This window comes from Suncus etruscus, chromosome 18 (assembly GCF_024139225.1).
Source record: "Suncus etruscus isolate mSunEtr1 chromosome 18, mSunEtr1.pri.cur, whole genome shotgun sequence".
Lineage (NCBI taxonomy): Eukaryota > Metazoa > Chordata > Mammalia > Eulipotyphla > Soricidae > Suncus > Suncus etruscus.
In genome coordinates, this window is record NC_064865.1 from 8310552 (window position 1) to 8335951 (window position 25400).

Consider the following 25400-nt stretch of genomic DNA (forward strand, 5'->3'; position numbering starts at 1 on the left):
AGGTTACTCCTGGCTCTGTGCTTAGAGATTGCTCCTGGCAGGTTTGGGGGACCATATGGGAAGCCAGGGATTGAACCCGGGTTGTCAAGGGTCGTCTGTCTGCAGCTGTGTTATCACTCCGGCCCCAGGTTTGCATTTTAAAAGAGGCGTAGACATAGAGAAAGAGTGACCACAGGGACCAGTGCCAGTACATAGGCAAGGAAAGATTGAAAACCAACTCCTGGCCTGCCATCTTAGATGGTCTTTGACAGGTTCTATTCACTGGATGTCAAAGGTAGAAGAACCATGGTATAAATATAAAGCAAGTGATGGAGAGTATAGAAATGTGCTGAGTAGAAGGGCCTAGGGCTAACAATGAAAGGTTCCTGACACTGGTGATGGTAGGCATAGCACTGCATATAGAAAATAGTAGTTTTGGTGCTCTTAGAAGCAAATCAAAAACAGTTTGTCCTTACCTGGATGGCACCAGAGAGCTAAGCTGACTGAAGCCAAAAGAGAAGGTCAGACATAGCAGGATCTCTCTCATGTGGGATATGAAAATAAGTACAGTAATGGAACAGCAATTGGCCAAAGGCAGCAGGTCCTGAGAACTGGTCTACAGAACCAACTTTATCATGGAAGGAGGCAGTGAGATTTGAGGTCTGAGATAATGGAGAGAAGTGGATATGCTGATGGAGGGGGATGATGTTTGAGTATTACATGCATTAATGATATTGATTTTATTTTTAACATTGTTATGTATTGTTAATACATTAACAATATTGTAATCATGGTGACTAACAGCAACTTAAACAAAATTAAAGCAAGCTAAGTCTTTCTTTTTGGTGGTGGCACTGGAGATGGCAGTTTCTGAGGGGTTCTCAGAGGGCTTGGGGTTCACTTCCAGTGTCTCTTATCCAAAATGCCACTGTCGTATAATGAGGACCTGAGGATTTGTCTTGTTCTGGAGGACTTAGGCCCAGCAGAGCTATTCTTGATGATTCTTGGTGGGATGGGCTTGTGGAAACTAGGATTGTACCAGATAAGGGTACATGTCGTCACGCCACTCATCCTCTGCTACCTCACTGTTCCTGGTTTTTTTTTTTTTTTTGATTCTTGTCAGGAGTAACTCAGGGATTACTCCAGGATTGGTACTTGGGGTATCTTTTAGTTCTAGGGATCCAATCTAGGAATCCAGTATTCATAGCATTTGCTTTGTCCCTTTTCAGCCATCTTCTTAGACCTAAAACTGTGTCTTTATATATAGCTTTGATAAGGTGATGTATAGATATTCTAGAACATTACAAGATTTTGTAAAATTTTCTCTTGTATTCTGTTGCAAATGAGTCTTTTGGCATAATTTTGAAATTGAGAATGTTGAATAGGGAGAACTCTTAAGAAGGATTTTGGTATATTAAAATTTATAAATATATATCTTTTTTGGTTTTTGGGCCACACCCATTTGACGCTCAGGGACTACTCCTGGCTATGTGCTCAGAAATAGCACCTGGCTTGGGGGGACCATATGGGACGGCAGGGGATCGAACTGCTATCTGTCCTATGCTAGCGCTTGCAAGGCAGACACCTTTAGTGCCATTTTCCCGGCCCCCAAAATTATATATTTTAAGAACTTAATGTCTCAGAAAATTATCTTGACATTGGGATTAGTAATAGGAATTTTTATGGAATGATTAAATAATGGATTGAATTATTTGAAGACTTGTTTTATGATTTGATCATTATTATGTGGTGCTCAACATGAAAAAAGAAAAAGCATTCCCTTTGAAGGAAGACATGAAAAAAATTAGGCATGGTGAGTTACAATATTGTTAATATTAGGGTTTCATGTAGAAAATGTTCTAATACCACAACCTCCACCAGAGTTTGACCCTCTTATTCCCCCAACCCGCTCTATATTAATTATGGTGCTTTCCTGTATTTCATAAATAAACACCTGTGAATACCACGGCGCATTATCAATACCAAACATGTGATTTGTTTTCTGTGATACTTTAGCAGTGTACTCAGATATATGGAAAGCGAAGCTTTGGATACAATTTTTGTTTGTTTTGTTTTTAATATGGGATTTTGGAGTTAAATAGTATATGGGGTCCTTAAGTGTTCCATGGCTGAAAACTAAGTTGTGTATTATTAGTCACTAATTACATGAGTATAGGCATAAGAGATTAAGTAAGATACTTACCCCAAATCAGTTACTGTTCAAACAGAAATCAGAATCTGTTCTGACTTGGGTGTTATAAAGAACACGCCAAGAAGTGCTAATGATTTCCTGGCTAGAACAGTACAGTTGATAAAAGTACTACTCAGCTTCCACAATGATTAAGATAGATCATAAATTCCTTGAGAACTCGAATTACATCTTAGTCTTCTTTTTATTCCCATCAGTACTCGTATATATAACTTACATATAAATTGTATACTATAATTAAATTGAAATATTTTAGGGACTGAAATGTGGTAGAAATATTTTGTTTTTGTTTTTGTTATTTTGGGGCCACACTTGGTGATGGCTCAGGGGTTACTCCCGGCTATGCACTCAGAAATCGCTCCTGGCTTGGGGGACCATATAGGACGCCAGGGGATCAAACCAAGGTCCATCCTAGGCTGGCCGCCAGTAAGGCAGGTGGCTTTAACCCTCCGCGCCATCGTTCTGACCCCTGAGAAATATTTTAATCTGAAGGAAGCTAAGATTCATGATGATGTTTTGCTTATTCTTTTGCCTCATATTTCCCAACATTACAATACTATGGTCAGTTTCCTTCTTTTCTCTCGACACTCTTCCTGATTCCAAAAGATGGCTGCTTCAGGAGGGATGGAACTAGCTTCTGCATCAGTAGTAGGACAGTCTTTGATCCAACACTCTTTCTGGTTCTATAGCTTCTCACTCTCTGGTTCCCAAATGAAACTAGATTAAGTTTGAAAACCAAACCTCAAAATATGTTCCCTCCTTCCCTCTCTCCCACCCTCCCTCCCTCTCTCCTTCCCTCCCTCCCTCCCTCGAGTGAATAGGTCAGCTGCATGTAAAAGGTACCTTCTGTACCATCATCTCTTTGATCAAATAGTTGCTTTCTTCACTGCCCATCTATCTAAATTCTCAATATTTAATTGAAAAACATATATTTGGGGGCCGGTGAGGTGGCGCTAGAGGTAAGGTGTCTGCCTTGCAAGTGCTAGCCAAGGAAGGACCACGGTTCAATCCCCCGGCGTCCCATATGGTCCCCCCAAGCCAGGGCGATTTCTGAGCGCTTTGACAGGAGTAACCCCTGAGCATCAAAGGGGTGTGGCCCAAAAAACAAAACAAAAAAAGAAACTAACCCCCCCCAAACAAAACAAAACGAAACATTCATTTGTTCTCCTAGATCCTAGTCCAGGAGATGGAGACAGAATGGATAACAGCATCTTACCAAGCTTTCAGTTACCATAGAATTATATAGATGATTTTTTGTGTGTTTTTTAGATGTTTATAGGTAAACAGAACTTTCCATTATACTATCTAATTAGGAATAGGAATATTGCTTTTTGTAAAAAAAAAAAAAACAAAAAAAACTTATGGACCCGGAGAAATAGCACAGCGGCGTTTGCCTTGCAAGCAGCCGATCCAGGACCAAAGGTGGTTGGTTCGAATCCCGGTGTCCCATATGGTCCCCCGTGCCTGCCAGGAGCTATTTCTGAGCAGACAGCCAGGAGTAACCCCTGAGCAACTCCAGGTGTGGCCCAAAAACCAAAACAAACAAACAAACAAAAAAAAAAACTTACATCTATTTTATGTACTTGTCTTATTTCTTTTTTTTTCATTTATAGTGGATTCTTTTTTGGGGGGGGCGAGATCACACCTGCCAGTGTTCAGGGGTTACTCCTGGCTCTACACTCAGAAATCACTCCTAGCAGGCTCGGGGGGACCATATGGGATGCCAGGATTCGAACCACCGTCCTTCTGCATGCAAGGCAAACACCCTACCTTCATGCTATCTCTCTAGCCTCTATAGTGTATTCTTGTTTTTTTGTCTTCCCCATACAATTGAATACCCAAAAAAATAGATTTTCCTTCTAAGTCTCTTGATTTATATAGTTACCTACATATTTAAAAGAACTGTTTCAAGGGGCTTAGCTATAGCCCAGGGAGTAGAGTGCTTGCTTTACACATGACAACCAGGATTTGTATCCCAGCAGCCCATCTGGTCTTCTGAGCACCCTGAAGAGTGATTCTTGAGTGCAAATACAGGAGTACCCCTTAAGCATGGCTGAGTGTGGCCCCCAAACAGAAAACCAACAACAAAACAACCCAACCCAAACCCTCTCATTTATGGATATACATTTTATTTAGTCTTGGCACTTTATTTTTTTATGTGATGTTTTGAGTCTTCATTTAGCATTTTTGCATCTATATTAATAAGTAGTTTTTATTTTCAATTTTCTTTTATGCCTTCGGCAGGTTTTTATGTCATTGTTATACAACTTCATAAAAAAATCGAGTAGTTTATGAAGGACAATTTCAAAGGAAAATATCTTTCTATAAAGACCTGTACTAACAGAGGATATATATATATATATATATATATATATATATATATATATATATATATATATATATATATATATATTTGGTTTTTTTTTTGGTTTTGGGCCACACCCGGAGTTGCTCAGGGGTTACTCCTGGCTGTCTGCTCAGAAATAGCTCCTGGCAGGCACGGGGGAGCGTATGAGATACTGGGATTCGAACCAACCACCTTTGGTCCTGGATCGGCTGCTTGCAAGGCAAACACCGCTGTGCTATCTCTCCGGGCCCATATATAATCTTTTAATTAGATTTTTAAGTGTACCTTTGTTAATTACTTGCTGTAATTTAATACATTGTGTTGTTTCAATTGGTCACTGAAAGCTTGATTTGAGAATTGCTCTCTTTCCCCTGGTAACCACCACGTTGATACTAGACATCTTTATGAGTTTTATAAAACTCAAAGATATTAAAAATAAACTTACAACAGTTACTTTGATACTGTAAACTATGGTACCTCAACCTATTTTGCTTTTGGGCCAGTACTCAAGGTCTCTCCTGGTTCTGCACTTACAGATCACTTTCGGCAGGCTCAGGGCACATGGGATGCTGGGGACCAGACCTGGGTCAGGCATGTGCATTGCAAACACCCTACCTACTAAACTATTGCTCCATCCAATATATACTTTATTAAAAGTTAAAAAAAAAGGGGACTTTAAGAAAAAAAATGTTCTTGTAATGTAGTTAAATCAAAGGTGCCTTTTTAAAAACGATTTTGGGTGATTTTGTTTTTTGTTTTTGGAACATACACGGTGATGCTCAGGGGTTACTCCTGGCTATGTGCTCAGAAATCGCTCCTGGCTTGGGGGATCATATGCGACACCAGGGGATAGAACTGTGGTCCATCCTAGGTTAGGGCGTGCAAGGCAGATGCCCTACTGCTTGTGTCACTGCTCTGGCCCCAGATTTTGGATGTTTCAGTGTGAGACTCAGGGATGCAGTGATGTTCTGCCCTGTGGTGCAGGTGCCCAGACCGCGTGGGCCACTGGATCCTGCAGCAGTATCACTAATGGAGTTGCCAGGGCTGCACTCAGTAGTACTGGGCAGCTTCCTGACTTGCAGCTCTGTGCACTGCTCTGTGGTGTGGGTACTTGGAATTGGACTCTGCTTTGCTATATGCAAGTCATAGGCCTTAACTCTTGTACAGTCTACTTTCATGCCTTTTTGGAGTTTGAAACATTCACATGATTCTAAAAGAAACATTTGGAAGCTTTGACAAATTGCTATCTAAAGGAGAAATTTGTTATAAAAATGGATTATTGCCATCACTGAAGCAGATGTATCATATTGCAGTATTTCACTTATCTCTAACTAGATTAGAATACCTCTATTAGGCATTTTTGGTGTGTTGGATTTTATTTAACTTATTTAAAAAACTATTTAAGAAATTGAAGTGTACTCATATTTGATAGTTCTTCATTTAGGAATATATTGAAATTTCTTGTTTGAAAGGCACAAAATAACAGTTAAAAAATAAAACGCTGCTGGGCCCGGAGAGATAGCACAGCGGCGTTTGCCTTGCAAGCAGCCAATCCAGGACCTAAGGTGGTTGGTTCACATCCTGGTGTCCCATATGGTCCCCCGTGCCTGCCAGGCGCTACTTCTGAGCAGATAGCCAGGAGTAACCCCTGAGCACAGCCGGGTGTGACCCAAAAACCAAAATAAATAAATAAATAAATAAATAAATAAATAAATAAATAAATAAATAAAACGCTGCTTATTTTGAAATAGTAACATGTATAAGACTTTACCTCATATACAGCATGATCTTTAAGGGCTTCTTAAACTTTTCCTTCTTTTTACCTTTATTGCTCAAGACTTTTTTTATTTTACAATCCCAGGTGTGTAGGTATATAAATCAAACATTTGTTGATAATAAATCATAAGTTTATTTTACAAGTCATCCTCACATTTAATTATGTAACTCCTATACATGGTCACTACCCATAGTTTTAGAAACCAGGATCTGTTGAATGGAGAGGAGGTTATAAAGGTATTCAACTAATGTAATAATAATGCAATGATAGACAGTCTGCTGCAGTAATAGTGTCTGTGTGGTAGCATTTATTAATTTTTCCCCAGAGGGTCCTATTCAGTTGTACTGATGATTTATTCCTTACTCTGCACTTAGGGATTGCTCCTGGTGGTGGTGGTGGTGGTGGTGGTGGTGGTGGTGGTGGTGGTGGTGGTGGTGGTTGGGACTCTATTGGGTGCCAGGGATTGAATCTGTGCTAAGTGGATGTAAGGCCAAGCAACCTGTCTGCAGTACTGTCGCTTTGACTGCTGTAATGTTTAATTCTTAATTTCTGTGTAAGGCTGATCATTAAAATTGATTTCTCAGATACTTTCAATTTTTAAAAGAAATGATTTTATGCCTAGCATCTTTCATAATCATTTACTTTTTAAGAGTAAGATGATTGACTTAGGGTATCTTTACTCATACTAAATTAATTAACCCATTGTAGTTTTATCTTTCTTTGAAGCTTTGCTATTCGCTAGTGACTCAGTGGTACTTTCTGTACCTTCACTGTAATTTGATCCTTGCTCTATAGGCCCCTGAATCTGTCATGGTTTCCTCTTTTTGACACCTCTCTTCCCCTAGTTGGTCTGTCTGCCTGCATTTCTTCTTGGCCTGAGGCTTTTTTTATCCGCTTTTTCATGTTGCTTTTCTTTGGTTTCTTTCAGTCCTTCTTTTCCTGTACTTACCTTAAGACTGCTCTTACATTTCTGTAGCTTAAACCACTAAAATAGTGGCTCACACTAAAAGTTCTGCTGGACTTGCTATATGTGGATCTATTGAACGTCTCTGGTTATTCCCAAAGACCTCACAGATCTAAAGAATTACAGTTTAAATCTCCTTCAGACAGATTTTTTTTTTTTTAAGTATAAAGGCTCTAGCATTAGTTTGTCTGACAGGCATTTTTATTATGAGAGAAAGATCATTTGGAATGACTTACCTAGTTTAGGCATGGAAAAATTTAGGTAGATAGCAGGTTTATATTATTGTGGGTAGAATCTTAGGATTGGAGTGAATTTTAATGTAGTGGATGATTTGATTGGTATGATGTTGGTTTCTGGTGGAATATTTTTAAGGTTATGGTCATTTTAAAACAGATTTAGTCTTAAGAATGTAGCATAGGTCAATAGTTTTTTACAACTTTGAGTTTTGGCACTTTATCTCTGAAATCCTCCCCTGCCCTCTTTATTTTTTTCTTGAATTAGTAAGAATATCCTTTTTCGTCTAACACATTTAAAATTTTTTACTTTTGACAGAAATTAGCAGAGTACGGAAAGACATGTACAATGACACATTAAATGGCAGTACAGAGAAAAGGAGTGCAGAGTTGCCTGATGCGGTGGGACCTATTGTTCAGTTACAAGAGAAACTATATGTGCCTGTAAAAGAATATCCAGATGTAAGTATATTTGGTTCTTTTATTCATTTTCCTCATTTTCCGCTGCTTTACCTACTTTAGGAAGAGATACTGGGTGATAAGTCCTTAAGCATTGCTAGCCATTTTATTTATTTTTTTCACGTGCAGCTCTGTAGGTGTGAATAATATGACATATAATTGCAAAAATTCTACTGTGTCTTATTTGAATGTTACTCTGTCACTTCTGGAAATGTACACAGTCAAGACTTGGCTTATGGTTTCATATTGATTCAACAATTTTGGAAAAACCTTTGCCCTCAATGTTAGGGAGCACAAAGTCCAACTTTCTATTTCACTTTGATCTGACCTCAGAGAAGCCACAGCTGGGACCATTATTCTGTCCCATCAAATGAAAGCTTGGGTGATATGGCAGTAAGATGCATCTCAGCTTTCAGTTTCAGGATAATTACTGGTGGTAATTTTTTTCATCTTTGTCCAGTGTTTCATTGTTTTCCATAATATCTTGTAAGTATCTTTGCTATCAGTTAACACCTACTTGTTGCTTTATAAATACATCTAAGGTTCTTGCCTTTGGTGAAAGGCTTTCGATGCTATATGGTCCTGTCTGTCTTTCAGAACTCTTGATTTCTTGCTCTTTCTTCAGACACTGTTGTCACATTGACTGTCTTGATTATAAGTCAAGTCGAGCTCAACTGACTTTGTTAGCTGGGCACCCATCTTTACGCACTTGGCTTGCTGATTCATAAGGCAGTCAGATTTTTATCTTAGATATCACTTCAAAGTGACCCCCATTGATCATTTATCTAAAAACCATCTGTTTACTCATTGTTGTACATAACTCTAGTTCTCTGTAATAGTACTTAATATCTGGCATTTTTTTCTTGATAGTTTATTTTTATCTCCATATCTCAAAGCAGAATATAATGTAATTAAAACAAGAACCTGTTTTATATTCATTGTTGCATTCTAATATATGTAATATTGACATATATTAGATATCTAGTACCTGTTAATAAAGGAGAGTGGGGTGGGTTTGGGAGGGGGTAGATTTCAAAGGTCTTTTTTAAAGTAAATATTAGAAGGAATTTATATTAGATAATGTAATATATTAGTTTGGGAATGAATATCTAAGTTTTTATTGCATTATTTATTTATTTTGATTCTGGGGCTACAGCTGGTGGCGCTCAGGGGTTACTCCTGGCTCTGTGCTAAGAAATCGCTCCTGATAGGCACAGGGGACCACTTGGGATGCCAGAATTCAAACCACTGTTGGTCCTGGGTCAGCCGCTTGCAAGGCAAACGCCCTACCGCTGTGCTATCTCTCCGGCCCCTGTATTAATTTTTTGGTTAGTTTATTGTCTTTGTGTTTTGGGGCCATAACTGGTAGTGTTTAGTGTTTTATTCTTAGTCATCCTTAAGGATCTCTACCAATGGTGCCTGGGGGGGACCATATGGCATCACATAGGGGATTTCTTTATACAAAGCATATACCCTTCCCTGTGAGCAATCTTCCCAGCCCTAGTTAACAGTTTTCCATTGCAGTTAAAGGGGAAAAGCTTTGCTATTGCACCGTTATATCTGAACATAATTCTTTAGAAATTAAAAAAAATTGCCTTGTTACAAATATATAAACAGTTCTGTGTTATGTAGGTAAAGAAAGAGCTTGTTAGAAGATGGGTTCTAGTCCGTCCAAAGAATGAAAGGAGCAAAGGGCCAGAGAGATAGCACATCGGTAGGGCGTTTGCCTTGCTAGAGGCTGACCCAGGACCAACAGTGGTTCGAATCCCGGCATCCCATATGGTCCCCTGAGCCTGCCAGGAGCGATTTCTGAGCAGAGAGCCAGGAGTAACCCCTGGGTGCCACTGGGTGTGACCCAAAAATGAAAAACAATTACAACAACAAAAGAAAGAAAGAAAAGAACGAAAGGAGCGAGAACAAAAGCAAAGTGGGTTGGAATTTGGACAGTGAAAAACTCAGTAGTAGGATCTGGGGACTTCTCAGTGGAAGCGTTGCTTGCCACTTCACTTGACATTAGTGGCTCTCAGATTTGATTTTCAAATGTCAGATTTCTTAGCAGTCTGCTATGAGTTAGGGCTCTGAGAGTAACCTTGTCTGGAGAGGACTATTGTGAGCACTTCCCTTAGTACTGGGATGATTTTTATTGAAAACAAAACAAAACAAAACAAAAAACTCAAAAAAAACCTTGTGACTTGGGAAGCTATCCCTAGTGGAGCCTGCTTTCTTTTCTTTTCTTTTCTTTTCTTTTCTTTTCTTTTCTTTTCTTTTCTTTTCTTTTCTTTTCTTTTCTTTTCTTTTCTTTTCTTTTCTTTTCTTTTCTTTTCTTTTCTTTTCTTTTCTTTTCTTCTTTTCTTTAATATCCTCAAAGAATAGTCTTAAGATCATATGACCTTGTTAGAGAACATAACCTTGATCTTGCTGGTCCTTCTACTTCTAGGAAAAAAATTATTTTTTTCAAGGAAGAGTATTAATCTATATTGTATCATTTCAAAGAATGTGTTCTAGGCATCTTAACAAAGTCAGAGGGATGCATTTTACAGGATGGGTCCACTGGGAGTGTCTTTTTATCATAGTTGGGTCTGTCTTCTGCCACTGAAATTGATTTTCATGGTCAGTTTAGGATTGCTGACAGGTACTTTAGGGACTTGTCCCTGTGTTTGGAATATCCACACCTTCCGAGAATGTACACATGTTCAGACCTGCTCACCTAGGCAGGATGGTGGTGAGCTAAGCAGGGTGTCCCCTGTGGAGCAGGCATTTGTTTCAGTGGCAATATCAGTGGCAATGTTGAGTGAGGGAAGCTAGATAAACAGTGGCTGTGGTGCTTGAGGTGTTGATTTGTTTTTAAAATTTTTATTGTGGTCAAAGTGAGTTGCCAAACTTTTACAGTAATATTTAAGGCACATAGTTATAACGAATGATGAGGGGCAGTCCCACCATCAGTGTTGTCCTTCCTCCACCCCTTTTCCAAGCATACACCCTACTTCTTCCTCCTTTACCCCCCACAATGCTAGTGCAACTGTTCCCCCTCTTGTACAGCTTGTTGTAGATTGGGTATCAATTCTGTTGTCATTTATTCAGGTCTGATTTTTTTTGTGTGTGTGTGGTTTTTGGGTCCCACCAAATGAACATCTGACTGTCTGGTCTTGGTATGAAGTGTTCATTTTTAAAGGTGTGAAAAGTAAACATCTGACAAGATGAAGGGAATACAGAGGTTTGAGCAGAGACCTGGGAGGTAGGCATGCATATCTTTTGAGGGATGAACTTTGCAAGTAGAAAAGCAAAGCGAGTGTGGTGACTGAGGGATGAGCATGCACAGGAAAATATGAAATCAGCTTTAGCTGTGGGGCCTTGAATTTCACTGTTCCATTCTGGGAAAAGAATCTCACTAGGTGTTCACTTGGGTTTGCATAAAATCTGTTGTGGCTGTGGTGTGAAGAAAGGATATGGATGCTGGTGACACAGGGACACCTAGACAGGTGGTCAGAGAGCAGCAACTTGAACATGAAGACTTTAAAATAAATAAAAACTGTAGATCAGCAGGTAGAATCATAACACTTACTGATAAGATGGGATAATGGGACGTGAGGGACATCAGGTTTACTACTAGACCTTTCTGCACACCTGTATTCATTGCAGTGCTATTTACAATAGCCAGAATCTGGAAACAACCCAGATGCTCAATAACAGATGAGTGGTTAAAGAAAATGTAGTACATATATATAATGGAATACTGTGCAGCCGTCAGAAAAAATGACGCCATGAAATTTTCCTATACATGATGGACGTGGAAAATACTATGTTGAGTGAAATAAGTCATAGGGAGAGAGAGAGATAGACATAGAATAGTCTCACTCATCTATGGATTTTAAGAAAAGTAAAAGACATCACTGTAATAATACCCAGAGATAATAGAGATGAGTGCTGAAAGAACCAGCCCATGATATGAAGCTTACCACAAAGAGTGGTGAGTTGAGAAATAACTACACTGACAATTACCAAGATAATGGTAGGGAGAGAAATAGAATTCCTGTCTTGATTACTGGCAAGGGGTAGTTGAGGAGGGAGATGGAGGGCATTGGTGATGGGGGTGGTTTTTTTTTAAAACCCAACTACAAATGTGCTTGGAATCATGATGCTTAAATAAAGATTAAAAAAAAAAAAAGGAATAGTACTAGGGCTTTATTCAGATGGAATAACATGGCTAATGGGTGTGAACCAGAAAAATTGAGGGAGGAGCCAAGTTTCAGCTGTTTGGGAGGTAGGGCCCAACAGATTTAATTTAAAAGTGTTTTTTTTTTTTTTTTTTTACTTTGGGCTACACTCGTTTGACGCTCAGGGGTTACTCCTGGGGCTGTCTGCTCAGAAATTGCCTCTGGCTTGTGGGGACCATACGGGATGCCAGGGATCGAACCTTGGTTCATCCTAGGCTAGAGCTTGCAAGGCAGACACATTACCTCTAGCTCCACCTCTTTGGCCCCTGATATAAAAGTGTTGAGTTTGGAGTCAGGCATCTTGATTTGGACTGTGAATGCATAATGGCATTTCAACATGTTTAGCAAAGTTTTGGAAAACTTTTGTTATTGCTGTTTTTTTTTTTGGTGGTCAGGGCTTACTCCTGGCTTTGTGCTCTGGGATCACTTTTGGCATCTCCTGGGATGGGGGTGCATTTATGACGACTAGAATAAATTGGTCATCTACACAGCAAGGCCAGTCAGTGCCTTAACCCCTCTATTTCTTTGCTGGCCCTAGTTAGAATTCTGAACTAAAATTATGAGAGAGATAGGTTTAAGCGATTTTATTCCTTCGTGTAATTATCCACCTTGATTTTAATGCACAGGCACACATTTTGTAAAAGTAAACATCTTTGAAAAGAATAAAAATATAGAAAAATTGGATCTGCACATAGTTTTTCTTTCAGATTAATACCTTAAATAGTAGCCTTTGTATTGTTTACTAGAAATATTATCTCACTTCAAAAAAAATACTAGTAGGCAAACTAAAACAAAGAAATTTGTGTCATATTTTGTTTGTATGGGAGATGATGTATTTCAGAATTATGTATTAAATATTTGCCACAATGAAGCAAATGATAGATTACATGTTTTTCCTTCTTTCCCTTATACTTAATGTATCTTAGAAAGATGATAGATGCTTCTCTCCTGCCTTGTTTGAATATAAGCTTGCTTTGAGAGTAAATTTTTCTGATTTGGCTTGAAAATACTTTTGTCATTAAAACTTAAAAAAAGACTTTATTACAAAGTAGTCCAAAGTATAGACTCAATCTGACCCTTGGATGCTTCTAGTGCTTGTTTGATCACTTTGGGCAAATTATTTGTGTGTTTCATTCATTGTTTTCAGTCTTCTGTAAAGAAGACAGTAAGTGTGCTACAGGCTCATTTGTACCTAATGAGTCAATACATGCAAAACTTGTGGGAAATATCTATCTGCTAAATAGGGCTACCTTTTTAGCTTCATCAAAGGTGGGGATTTTGTCTTTTATAACTACGTTCACATTACTTAAAGTAGTTTTAGTAAGTGGTGGGTGCACAGTACTTATTTATGTGCATATTTGCAGGATAGTCTCACTCTCAAATACTGCTAAACTTATTTTTAACTTGTTTTCTGTATTTGCACACACCAGTGTATTTATGTAAGTAAGTGTTACGTTGGAGGCAATGTTTTGCATTTGGGTAACACTCAGAAGACAGTGTTTGAGAAATGAGGCTGTGCTGTGTATTATCTCTCTCTTTGTTTTTTAGTCACTGATGGATGCAGGGATGAGAAGAATGAGATCACATCATAGCACATTGGAATATAGAGTGTTTCACAAAGTTCATATGTATATTCTCTTTTAAGATTCGATTTAAAAACTCTTATTTAAACACCATTGTTACAAGATAGTTCATCTACAGGGTGTTTTTCACAGATAAAGTTGTTCAGGATTGAATTACAGTCATACATTGTATTACAACCTTCATCAGTTATATATTTATATTCATTAATAATGCAGACTTATTTTATATCTACTATATACTAAGCACAATGCGATGGGAATATTAATTCAGTTAATAAAACTCATGACACATTCTTAAGAAAATAGAAAGTTTTGAACCATGGAGACATAGTAGTCTCTCTCCTGTACTGGCCTTCCTTCACTGACTGACTGTATTTGGGCTTCTCCCTCTCCTCTTCATCAGTAGCTGCCATAGTAATATTTTATCTAAGAAGCTCCCTAAAACTCAAAGGGTTACAGTAACAAGCATTGATTTATTTGCTGTTAGTCCTGTTCATGAGCATTCCATTACTCACTGATTCTCAACTGTAGACTGCTATGTCCTTCCAAGACCTTTGACACTTATTTTGTTTTCAAAAATTGAAGTGGGAGTGAGGGTACCAATGGCATCTTGTGTGTAGAGGCCTGAGTTGCTGCTAAACTTTCTATAATGTAATTTAACCCACTTCTCACCCTGCATCCCAACCGGCAAAGAACTATAAACCACCCGAAGTGTCTGGAATGCTGAGCTTGAGAAACTAAGCTTTCAAAAGCTCACAGTGAAACAAGGGGCCTGTGATGCATATTTACTGAAGGTTAAGTAGATGCTTCCTCTTTTTTTTTTTTTGAATTAACTTTTTGATCAGTTTCCTTGTCTAAAAAATGATCCACGTTATAGAATTGTTTGGCAGACTAAAAATAGCCAATGCATGGTATTTTTTATGACCATTAACTAGAACATAATTTTATACTTGAAAGAGAAAGATAAAAGTTATGCATTAAGTTTTTAAAAATAAATTTGTGTCATACATTGATAAAATGACAGACATAAAGACTAAGGTTATACATAGGTCACCAAATTGATCATTTGAATGGTAAAGTTTCTAGAGATTTGAGTCTATGGGAATATTTTATACGTGGTGTATAAATAGAATAGACTTTGATAGAGTAAACAAAAAATTAATAATATATGATAGAATTGACTGTGATAAGGAGAAAAAAATAAACCTAACATTTCAGTGAGTGAGTAGTAATAGGTATTAAATTTGCCTTTTTGATCAGTTTTGAGTTGTGAGAAATGATCTTGTAGGCTCTTCCAAGAGGTAGGTAAATTCTAGATCTTGACAAGCCCTGGCTCAAACAGAGACTACTTGTATTGTATACTCTACATGAACCTAGTTAGATTTCCCAGCTTAGAATATGCTAGAATAAAATTAGAATGAGGCATTTCCCAGAATTTTTAAAGGAACTTATCTTTCCCTGACTTCAGTTTTTATGGGTGATGGTGGAAGGGTCCTTGTAAACAGAGCTTCAGTATTTCTGGTGGTACTTGGCCTGCCAGGCTAGAAGACAGTTCAATAGTCAGGTCTGTGATCTGATGTTTCTCTGCCAAGTGCTTGGGGGCCATTAAGGTCACATTTGGTTCTAAGCAGGGAACTCATGTGGTAAGTAGGGGAAATATTTTTCCTCTTCCAGTTTGTAGGATTCTAGCTTGACAACAAGTAAAATTGTGACGTTTTAGAATATGTACTAACCTATTGTGGGTTTTTTTTTGGGGGGGGGTTGTTTGTTTGTTTCTTTTTGGGCCATATTTGGCCATGTTCAGGGGTTACTCTTGGCTCTGTGCTCAGAAATTGCTCCTGGCAGCTTGGGGGACCATTTGGGATGCTGGGGATTGAACCCGGCAAGGCAGATGCCCTACCATTGTGCTATTGCTCCAGCCCCTGTACTAATCTATTGGAGTTTATAAGCTAGCACCTGAAGGAGACTGAGGGAAATTATTTCTTAAAAAAATTTATGAAGGGGCCGGGAAGGTGGCGCTAGAGATAAGGTGTCTGCCTTGTAAGCGCTACCAAGGAACGGACTGCGGTTCGATCCCCCGGCGTCCCATATGGTCCCCCCAAGCCAGGGGCGATTTCTGAGCACATAGCCAGGAGTAACCCCTGAGCGTCAAACGGGTGTGGCCCAAAAACCAAAAAAAAAAAAAAAAAAAAATTTTATGAAAATCTGAAAGCAAAAATTTGTTTAACCTAAGCTTTTAAATAAGTTGAATAATTTTATCTTGGAAGAGGCAGGTTTACTCTACACACAGTAGTGCTATGGTGCCTGCGACCTATGTGTGGTTCTGGGAATAGAACCGAGGTTTGTTCCCCTTTGTGCAAGGCAAGTAAGTGCCTTCCACTTTAGTGCTTTGTACTCTGGTCCAAAGTTTTGACACTTTATATTTGTTTGTTTTTGGTGGGAGGAGGGTTTAATCCATACCTAATTATGCTTTGGAGTTGACTAGTGCTTGTGAGGACCACGTGAGTAACCAAGGATTGAACCAGGATCAGTTTCATTGAAGGCCAGTGCAAAGCCTCTTGTCCAACAATTTTTAAAATAATTAGCTTTCTCAGAGGGACTGTTAGAAATCTAATGCTGGGGACAGAGCAATAGTAGGTCATTTGCCTTGCATGTGGCTGACCCAGAATGGACCAGTGTCCCGTATAGTCTCCTAAGCCAGGAGCGATTTCTGAGCGCAAAGCCAGGAGTAACCCCTGAGTGTTACTGGGTGTGGCCCAAAAACAAAAGACCCCCCCCCCCCAAAACACCCCATAATTTTAAGAACATATTAAGACAGCCCCCCTCCAAAGCTAGAATTAGAACTTGTCCAGTTGGTCATAGAACAGTAAATTTTCTTACCATTTCTTTTTTGTTTGTTTGTTTGTTTTGTCTTTCTTGGGGGGGGGGGCGCACACCCGTTTGACGCTCAGGGGTTACTCCTGGGGCTATCTGCTCAGAAATTGCCTCTGGCTTGGGGGAACCATATGGGATGCCAGGGATCATCCTAGGCTAGAGCTTGCAAGGCAGGCACCTTGCCTCCAGCACCACTGCTCTGGCCCCAATTTTTTTTTTTTTTTTTTTTTTTTTTACCATTTCATTCCACAAGTAATTTATGTGACCTGTAATGCACAGGGTCCCTTACAAAGGAACATGAAGAGGTCTGATGACTGCTGTTGATGCAATCAGAAAACAGACCTGGATGGGGGGCCTAAAAAGGGAGACAGATCAAAGGAAATCTTAAGATTCCCCTGTTTGTTACATGTAGAGGTGAAGATTAAGATAGCCTAGCTGGCAGATAATGTTCACAAAGCTTTGAGAACGTGGGAGGGGTAAAGGTTTTATATTTATAATTTAACTTTACAGAGGAAAGAAGTGTAAGCGATGATAGAAGCACTGTATATAGTAGTTGAATAATAATTAAAAGCCTATGTAAACTGACTTCACATCATCAGAACAATGTCTTAACATTGAGTTAGTGTAATATAAAGGAAAGTTGTTAGTTGTGCTTCTGACAGTTGATTTTTCTTTTTTTTGGGGGGGGGGGTGGTGGTTGGGCCATACCCAGCGGTGCTCAGGGGTTACTCCTGGCTGTCTGCTCAGAAATAGCTCCTGGCAGGCACTGGGGACCATACACCGGGATTCGAATCAACAACCTTAGGTCCTGGATTGGCTGCTTGCAAGGCAAACACCGCAGTGCTATCTCTCCGGCCCCCTGACAGTTGATTTTTAAAAGAATTTTTTTTTTTTTGGGTCACGCCAAGTGGTGCTTGGGGTGCTACTCTCAGCATAGCTTGGTGCTTGTGGGTTGTCCCTTGTGGTGCTTAGGTTTAAACTTGAAGCTCCTGCATGCAAATATGGGCTGCAGCCCATCGACCTATCTCCCGTTCCTATAGCAAGTCACTTTGATGTACTCATAAAGTGTACTGATACTTATTTTAAGACAGCTGATGAGCCCGATATGTATTTATGCAGCGAAACTTAAGAAATTTCAAAGAGCACAGGCATTGTTCATAACATGTTAGAACTATTTATTTTATTCCCTTTACTCATCTTTTGTCTATAAGTTCATCTTGATTCAGAGAATCATATTTTCTTTTTTTTGTATTAAGGCATTTGTCATTGAAATTTTAAATTATTACTTAAGGTTTTTCATTGATATAAAGGGTTCAGTTAAGGTAATTTTATTTTTTTGTTTTTGGGCCACACCAGTGATGATCAGGGGTTTACTCCTGGCTATGAGCTCAGAAATCATTCCTGGCTTGGAGGATCACATGGGACACCGGGGTTCGAACTGAGGTCCGCCCTCGATCAGCTGCGTGAAAGGCGAGCACCCTATTGCTGCACTATCACCCCAGTCCTGGATTTTATTTTTAAGAAGTATGTCCTGATTAGAAAAAGTCAGTTGAGAGAAAACTGAAAAGGGAGGGAGGGGTTGGTTGTGTAAAAGTAGTTTTGGGGTAGAGGTGACCAAAACTCTTAAATTAAACTTGCACCTGAATATAATTTTGATGCATTTTGCAATAAATATATTTAATGATTAAGAAAGAAAAACATGAGTTTTTGATGACAGTATATTTTTAGAATCTTTTGAAGAAAGGTGCTTATAAAACAGCTTCTATTATATAATTATCTATTTAGGGGTAATAGAGATTGCATGGAGGTAGGGCGTTTACCTTTCATGCAGAAGGAAGATGGCTCAAATCCCGGCATCCCATATGGTCCCCTGAGCCTGCCAGTAGTGATTTTTGAGTGTAAAGCCAGGAGTAACCTCTGAGCACTGCCGGTGTGACCCAAAAAAAAAACAAACAAAAAAAATCTATTTATTATTATATAGCATAGTATTAGGCAAGAGTGTAATATAAAAGAATATGCATGATAAAAAAAGAATATGCATGATGATAACAGCTTCCATTGGTGTGAAATTCATGGTTCAATGCATAGAGGGTGCTTGGTATAGAAACTTGTACTCATATATAAATATAAACATTTCAGCATATTCAACATTTAAGAAATGTGAATGACATTCTTTGCCTTCATGATTCTATTGAGAAAGTGGAAATAATAACTGATTTGTTTTGACAACATCATTGACCAGGCTTATGGGTTGAAGAATTACTGAAATGTCTGAAGTTCTGTGTTGCGTATGACTTAGCTCGTGATTACATTTTTTTTACTGACTCAAGAATGGAAAATCACTCTCTGATTCTGTCAACATTTTCCAATTGTATAACCTAGCAATATGAATAAAAGTTATTTTCTTTATGTTATATTTTTTGTGAGGCACAGTGGATTTAAGAAAAAGATCAGAAGCTAGTTCCTGACTTCCTGAGATGGCATCCAAGAGATAAACAGATTATTGCTTTTCATGTAAAAATAGACTAGAAGGGTTTGGGTTAAGGCACTCTTAGATCTTTATTTGGAGGAGAAAACTTTCTCTAGGAATGTAAGAACACACAAGGAAACTGCAGAAGTCATGTGGGCATAACATTATATGGAGAAGAATTTATTATGTTTGGTGGAAAAGAAAGGAAGAAATGTATCGGAGGAAAGAAAATAAAGAATATTTACTTTATTTATTTATTTATTTTTGGTTTTTGGTTTTTGGGCCACGCCCGGCGGTGCTCAGGGGTTACTCCTGGCTGTCTGTTCAGAAATAGCCCCTGGCAGGCACGGGGGACCATATGGGACACCGGGATTCGAACCAACCACCTTTGGTCCTGGATCGGCTGCTTGCAAGGCAAACACCCCTGTGCTATCTCTCCGGGCCCTTTAATTTGTTTTTCATTTTTATTTCTTTGTTTTTGGGCAACATGCAACTGTGCTTAGGGCTTACTCCTGGCTCTTTGTTCAGGGATTACTCCTGGTGAGGGGAACCCCATATAGGGTTTCAGGAGTTGAATCCTTTAGCCACATGCAAGGCATGCACTCTACCTGCTGTGCTATTGCTCTGGCACAAAATACTTATTATTTTTAGAGAACATTGTGTAAATTGTTTATACGTTTGCATCAGAAAGGTAGTAGCAAAAAAATAGTCTTGAAAGGTAGCTCTTGTTTGGGGCCAAAGAGATCATAATACGAGGATTAAGATGCATGCCTTGCATCTGGCTATCCCTAGTATGTTTCCCTGGTCCTAGTATGATCCCCTGGAATCCTGTTGAGTATTCCTTAATCCTCCTCCCCAAAAGGTAAAATAAAATTTTATTTTTTTAAGTTTGAACCACACATTGTCAAACATATTGTCCTTGTGTCAAAACTTGCTGCCTCACATAATTTTATTTTAATTGATTAAGCCACTTCAATTTTAAGGTGTGCTTGTTATTCTAAAAAAAGTATTTAGGATATTGAAATCTAAGTATCCTATTTAGGATCTAAAACATCATTCTTAGTTTCTTTTGAATGACTTCAAGTTATATTTCTATTCAGAGGAAGAAGATTTTCCAGGGTTGATCTTCATTTACATGCCAGAAATGTATATTTTGGCTATAACTGGATATTTTCTTTCCTTTACAGTATCTGCTGTCCAAATTGCTGTACTCATATAGTACTGCTCCCTACATGTGCCAGTATGATGTAGTCTAAGATGTGCTATCTATAGGCCTACTACAAAAAGGCCTTGCAAAATAGTTCCCATAGTCTTTTTTTAGTCACTATTGTTATTTTTATCTTTATTGTTCTTTATATTTTTTATTTAAGTAATATGATCATAGTTGGGTTACAGTCATAACCAGAACACCCCCCTTCACCAGTGTAACATTACCCCCTCTTCCCTTCCCATCCCCTGCCTGTATTCGAGACAGGCATTCTGCTACAGTCATTTGTTTTTTAAGTTCAGTAAGTTGTATTTTTTTTCCTTAAAGGATAAGAGTAAAATAATATAGTAAAGGTGTGATAGTGGCAATTGCCGTTGTTTGCATAGGTCCAGAAAAATGGGGAAAGTGGAAAAAAAAAATCCTTGACCTGATTACAAAAAGGCCTCACCCCAGAAGTTTATTGGCATAAGACCGACTCTGGGTTCCAGGCATACCAGTCCCTCCAACTCCAGTCATTCTCAAGGTCCCGGTGAAACTTTTTCACACGTTAGCTATTGTTGGTATCAGATTCTTATATTTAAAGACTGGATTCTGTGCATTTCTTTCATCGATGTCAGGCTGATGTGGAGCATCCTCCAGTTTCAGCATACCATTAAATGTGCAGCGATCTGCCCTACATGCAAACTGTTGCTTAGTTGTTTGGGTGTTGGCTCCCATAATTTTAATAATCTTAATTAAAAATCTTTTTTTTTTTTTTTTTTGGGTTTTGGGTCACACTAGGCAGCACAACTGCTGGTTACTCCTGGCTCTACGCTCAGAAATTGCTTCTGGCAGGCTCGAGGGACCATATGGGATGCCAGGATTCGGACCACTATCCTTCTGCATGCAAGCAAATGCCTTAACTTCATGCTATCTCTCCGGCCCAATTAATAATCGTTTTTTTTTTGTTTTTTTTTTGTTTTTTTTTGGTCACACCCGGCAGCGCTCAGGGATTACTCCTGGCTCTACGCTCAGAAATCGCCTCTGGCAGGCATGGGGGACCATATGCTGGGATTCGAACCACCGTCCTTCTGCATGGAAGGCAAATGCCTTACCTCCATGCTACCTAGCCGGCCCAATTAATAATCTTAATCCCATAAACATAAATCAGAACTTTATTCAAGAGGTATAGTTTTGGCTCCTTATCTTGAATTAAGCTGAAAATGGATAAGCCTTTGCTTTATCCCAAAGCATAAGGCCTTGATATAACTGTTAGGGTATTTTTAATTAAAAACTGTTGTGCTAAATGGTCATGGCTTTTCTTTTATCTTGCATTTATGCATAAGATAGGCTCATAGTGTTGGCTAGAGTTGTTCTCCTTTTTGTTCATCTGTTAAGAGATGAAAGAATTCATAATATTTATTTGTGGGGGCCTGAGCAATAGCTCGGTGGTTAAGGCATTTGCCTTGCTCATGGCTGATTCAGAACCTATCCGGTTTGATATCTCATCAAGCCATCCCATATGGTTCCCAGTGCCTGTCAGGAGTAATTTTTGAGCACAGATCCAGGAGTAATCCCTGAGCGCTGCCACATGTGGCCCAAAACCAAAACAAACAAACAAACAAAAACCCAAACAACAAAAAACCCACCAAAACATTCATCCATCTCATAACTACGTTAACTTATATGATATCAGGTTTGTAATGTTACTTACAATCACATTAAATATATACTAGATTATAATATATAAAAATATTATGAATCCTTCAGTAAAGAAGGATCTGAAGAAATGTCTATTCTTTTTAAAATAGCTTATTCTAAAGTTGTAAGCAGAAATTATTCTTATTTTTTGGAAGTATTTTATCAGATGCTTTGTTGTCTATTCTGATAGTGTATCACAGATTTTATATTTAATTGTAGGTTTCTTCTTAAAAGGCTAATGGAAAGATTGCCATAACGTTATACATTTTGTCAGTGGGAGAGATCTATCATTTTTATTTAAAATGAAGTGAGCATCACTGAATAGCATTAGACATGATTGTTGCTGACCTCATCTTTAGAAATTAACTTGCAACTTGAAATAAATGTAATTGGTAAGCCACAGAGAAGGTCTGTACTAAATAGAGGGGTTAATGAGCATCTTTCCCCTCTCTTTCCCTTCTTTCCCCTTTATTATTACAGTTAACTCAGGCTATTTGAAATGATTTTCTTTGAATCTGTTGTGACATTGTTTTAATTGAATGAAGCTGCAGAACTAGCGTGATATATCAACACAATGAATTTTAATACAAGGCAAACGATATTAACTTGGAAATTAGTTGCAGTAGACAAAGCAGCTGCTGTGATTAATTTTTTCCTTCTCTACTTACAGCATTTTGAAAAGGATGACCTTGACAGTTTTGGTGGTATTGGATCTCAGTTGTATGTACTTTAACACACTTAAGCTGCTCAGCGGGTCCTTGGGCAGTGAAGTTCTTTATGTGTGTGGTATTCTCAGGGGTCACCTGAGAATTCTGGTACTTCTTAGTCAACCTATGAGGCTGTTCACTTTGGGCTCAAGGTTGCCTTCCTACTTGGGCCCAGGCCACTCTCTGGCAATGTTTTGGGGTGTCTTCAGTGCTGTGCTGTGTGATGCATGGGTATCATTTGCCGTGGATCAAGTTACACACAGGGAATATGCCTGAAACCTTGTGAAATCTTTCTGACCAGAATGGTTCATTTTTTAGTACTAGGAAAAATTGTTACACAGTCCATTTTGGCAGTCTTAGGGGTTTTAAAACTTTTATAAGTAATAATTCTGAGCATCACTTAATGTGGTTAAAGTCTTTGTCTATGCAGTTTAAATGCTGTGGTTGCATCAAGAAGAGGTTTGATATTTTTTTTTGATGCAGTCTAAATGCTATAATTTCAGCAAGAAGAGGATGTTCCAACAGGATCTTTCTTCTAAGTGTTTATATGTCTTGAGATATAGACCAGCAAAATTACAACAACCACAGTTTAGTTGTTCAAAGTGCTGGGCCACCTACCTCCTTTCAAAATATAAAGTTCCAGAATACTTGCCACATTATTATATATTATTATGTATAGTTTTGGCCTTTGTTTAAAAGTTGTATTGGATACGAATCAGTATAGAGTATAGCTATTACTGTGACTGGAAGGCTTTGGAAGACATGGTCAAGGTCACAATTTTTCTCTTTTTCTCCTCCTCCTTGTCCTCTTTTCAGTTTTCTTCCTTCTGTCCCTCTGCCCAATCTATAACTTTTATTACTTACTACAAAGCAAACAGTGGATGAATGTTTTAAGGAGTTGAATTTGAAAATAAGAGATTTTCTATTTGATTAAAAATTGCTCCAAAAGCCAAAAAAAAAAAAAAAAAGTCAGAGATGGGATGTGAAGATTCTTTTTTTCATAAACAGCATATATATATATATTTTTTTTTAAACAGCATATATTTATTTATTTATTTTGAATTACCCCCCCCCCCCCTTTTTTTTTTTTTTTGGCTATATGTTCCCCCGAGTCTGCCAGGAGCGATTTCTGAGCAGAGTCAGGAGTAATCCCTGAGTGCTGCTGGGTGTGATCCAACCCCCCCGCCCCCCCCCCCCCCAATCTGAAGAAATGATAGAAATACAGCAAATCCACAGGGACTGTAGATATTATAAGGAGCAGATTCAGACTTTGAAAGCTTAATTTTTGTTTATAAAGAGAAGTAAACCAAATTGAAGAAAGACCAGCGAGACAGTGCAGAGGACAGGGTGCTTGCTTGTGTGCCCTCAAACCAGGCTCAACGACTGCCATCCCGTACGGCTCCTCGAGACTGCCAGGAGTAAGTGAACACTGCTGGGTGTAACCCCAAAACCAGAACCAAACAAAAACCCCAAAATAAATGGAAGAAAAATGGTCATAGTTTTCTAAGATTGTTCACATGCTAGTAATAGGGAGAGGAGAATAGAGTCAAAATAAGCATATTAGCAATAATCAGACTTAGGCTTTTAATGCCTGAATGTTCTACCTCAACCTGTATGGCAAGCAGGGTCAGGAGTTCAGGGTCAGACAGCTGCAGATTGGCAAGCATTGCAGAAGCTGTAAGTAGACAGATACTTAGAGCCATGGTAGGTAATTACAACTATTACTGAAATCGCTCTCAATCAGCTTGAGCAGAACATTCTTTTAAAAGGCTGGCGAAGACCAGTAAGGAATGCAAATGGGACCTGGCTAGAGATTTTGTCAGTGTTACAAAGAAAAGCGAGATAAAGTCTACATCAACATACTTTATTTGGAAATTAAATGTGACCATAGTCCGAAAACAAAAAAAGTTCCCAAAGTTGACCTGAGAGACTACAAAATATGAATTTAAAGTACAGGATCGCTATAATATATAGATCCATAATAAAAAATAGCTCCATAACAACACGTAGAACCTAGAGAGAAATCCTAGGTGGTCTAAGTGGTTTCACCATTTGTTTCTATTTTTTAAATTAATAGTTATTTAAGCACCGCGGTTGCAAAATTGTTCATAATTGAGTTTCAGTCATAAAATGTATACTCCCTTTCACTGGTGCACTTTTCCTACACCCCAATCGTTCTCTGGGGGCATTTTGCCCCCCCCCCCCCCTTTTGACACTGTGGTTTGCAGTATTGTTAATGAAGGGATACCATGCATGTCACTTTATCCTCTTTCAGCACTTGGTTCTTGTACAGAAGAATCAATTCCAACTATCATTGTCCTTGTGGCCCCATCTTTACTCTTACCACGCTCACTGCTCTTTGTGGCAAGCTTCCTACCATGGGCTGGCCCTCCTGGCTCTCATCTCTATTGTCTCTGGATATTATTATAATATTCTTTTTTTGTCTTATATTCCACAAATGAGTGGGATTATTCTATGTTATTATTCTATCTCATTCCCTCTCATTTCACTCATCATAATACTGTTAATATTTATCTATAAATAAGCAGATTTCATGACTTCTTTTTTCTTAGTGACACTATAGTACTCTATTGTGTAGATGTACCACAGTTTTTTTTTTTTTTTTTAAGGCACTCACCTGTTCTTGGGTCATTTCCAGATTCTGGCTATCGTGAATAGTATTGTTGCCATGAACAT

At 38.6% G+C, this 25400-nt stretch overlaps 1 protein-coding gene across 6 annotated transcripts in view; it reads left to right on the forward strand.

Annotated features, from left to right (window-relative positions):
* The window catches only part of QKI (QKI, KH domain containing RNA binding), a 151741-nt gene that overhangs the window by 33715 nt on the left and 92626 nt on the right, over nucleotides 1–25400 (forward strand). For all 6 annotated transcript variants that reach the window (XR_007491294.1, XM_049765521.1, XM_049765522.1 and 3 more), the window contains exon 2: nucleotides 7829–7971. Coding sequence is in view for 5 of the 6 variants with exons in the window: in XM_049765521.1 (XP_049621478.1) it covers nucleotides 7829–7971 (143 nt within the window). In the remaining variant the exon portion in view is untranslated. The remainder of the gene's footprint in view (nucleotides 1–7828; nucleotides 7972–25400) is intronic.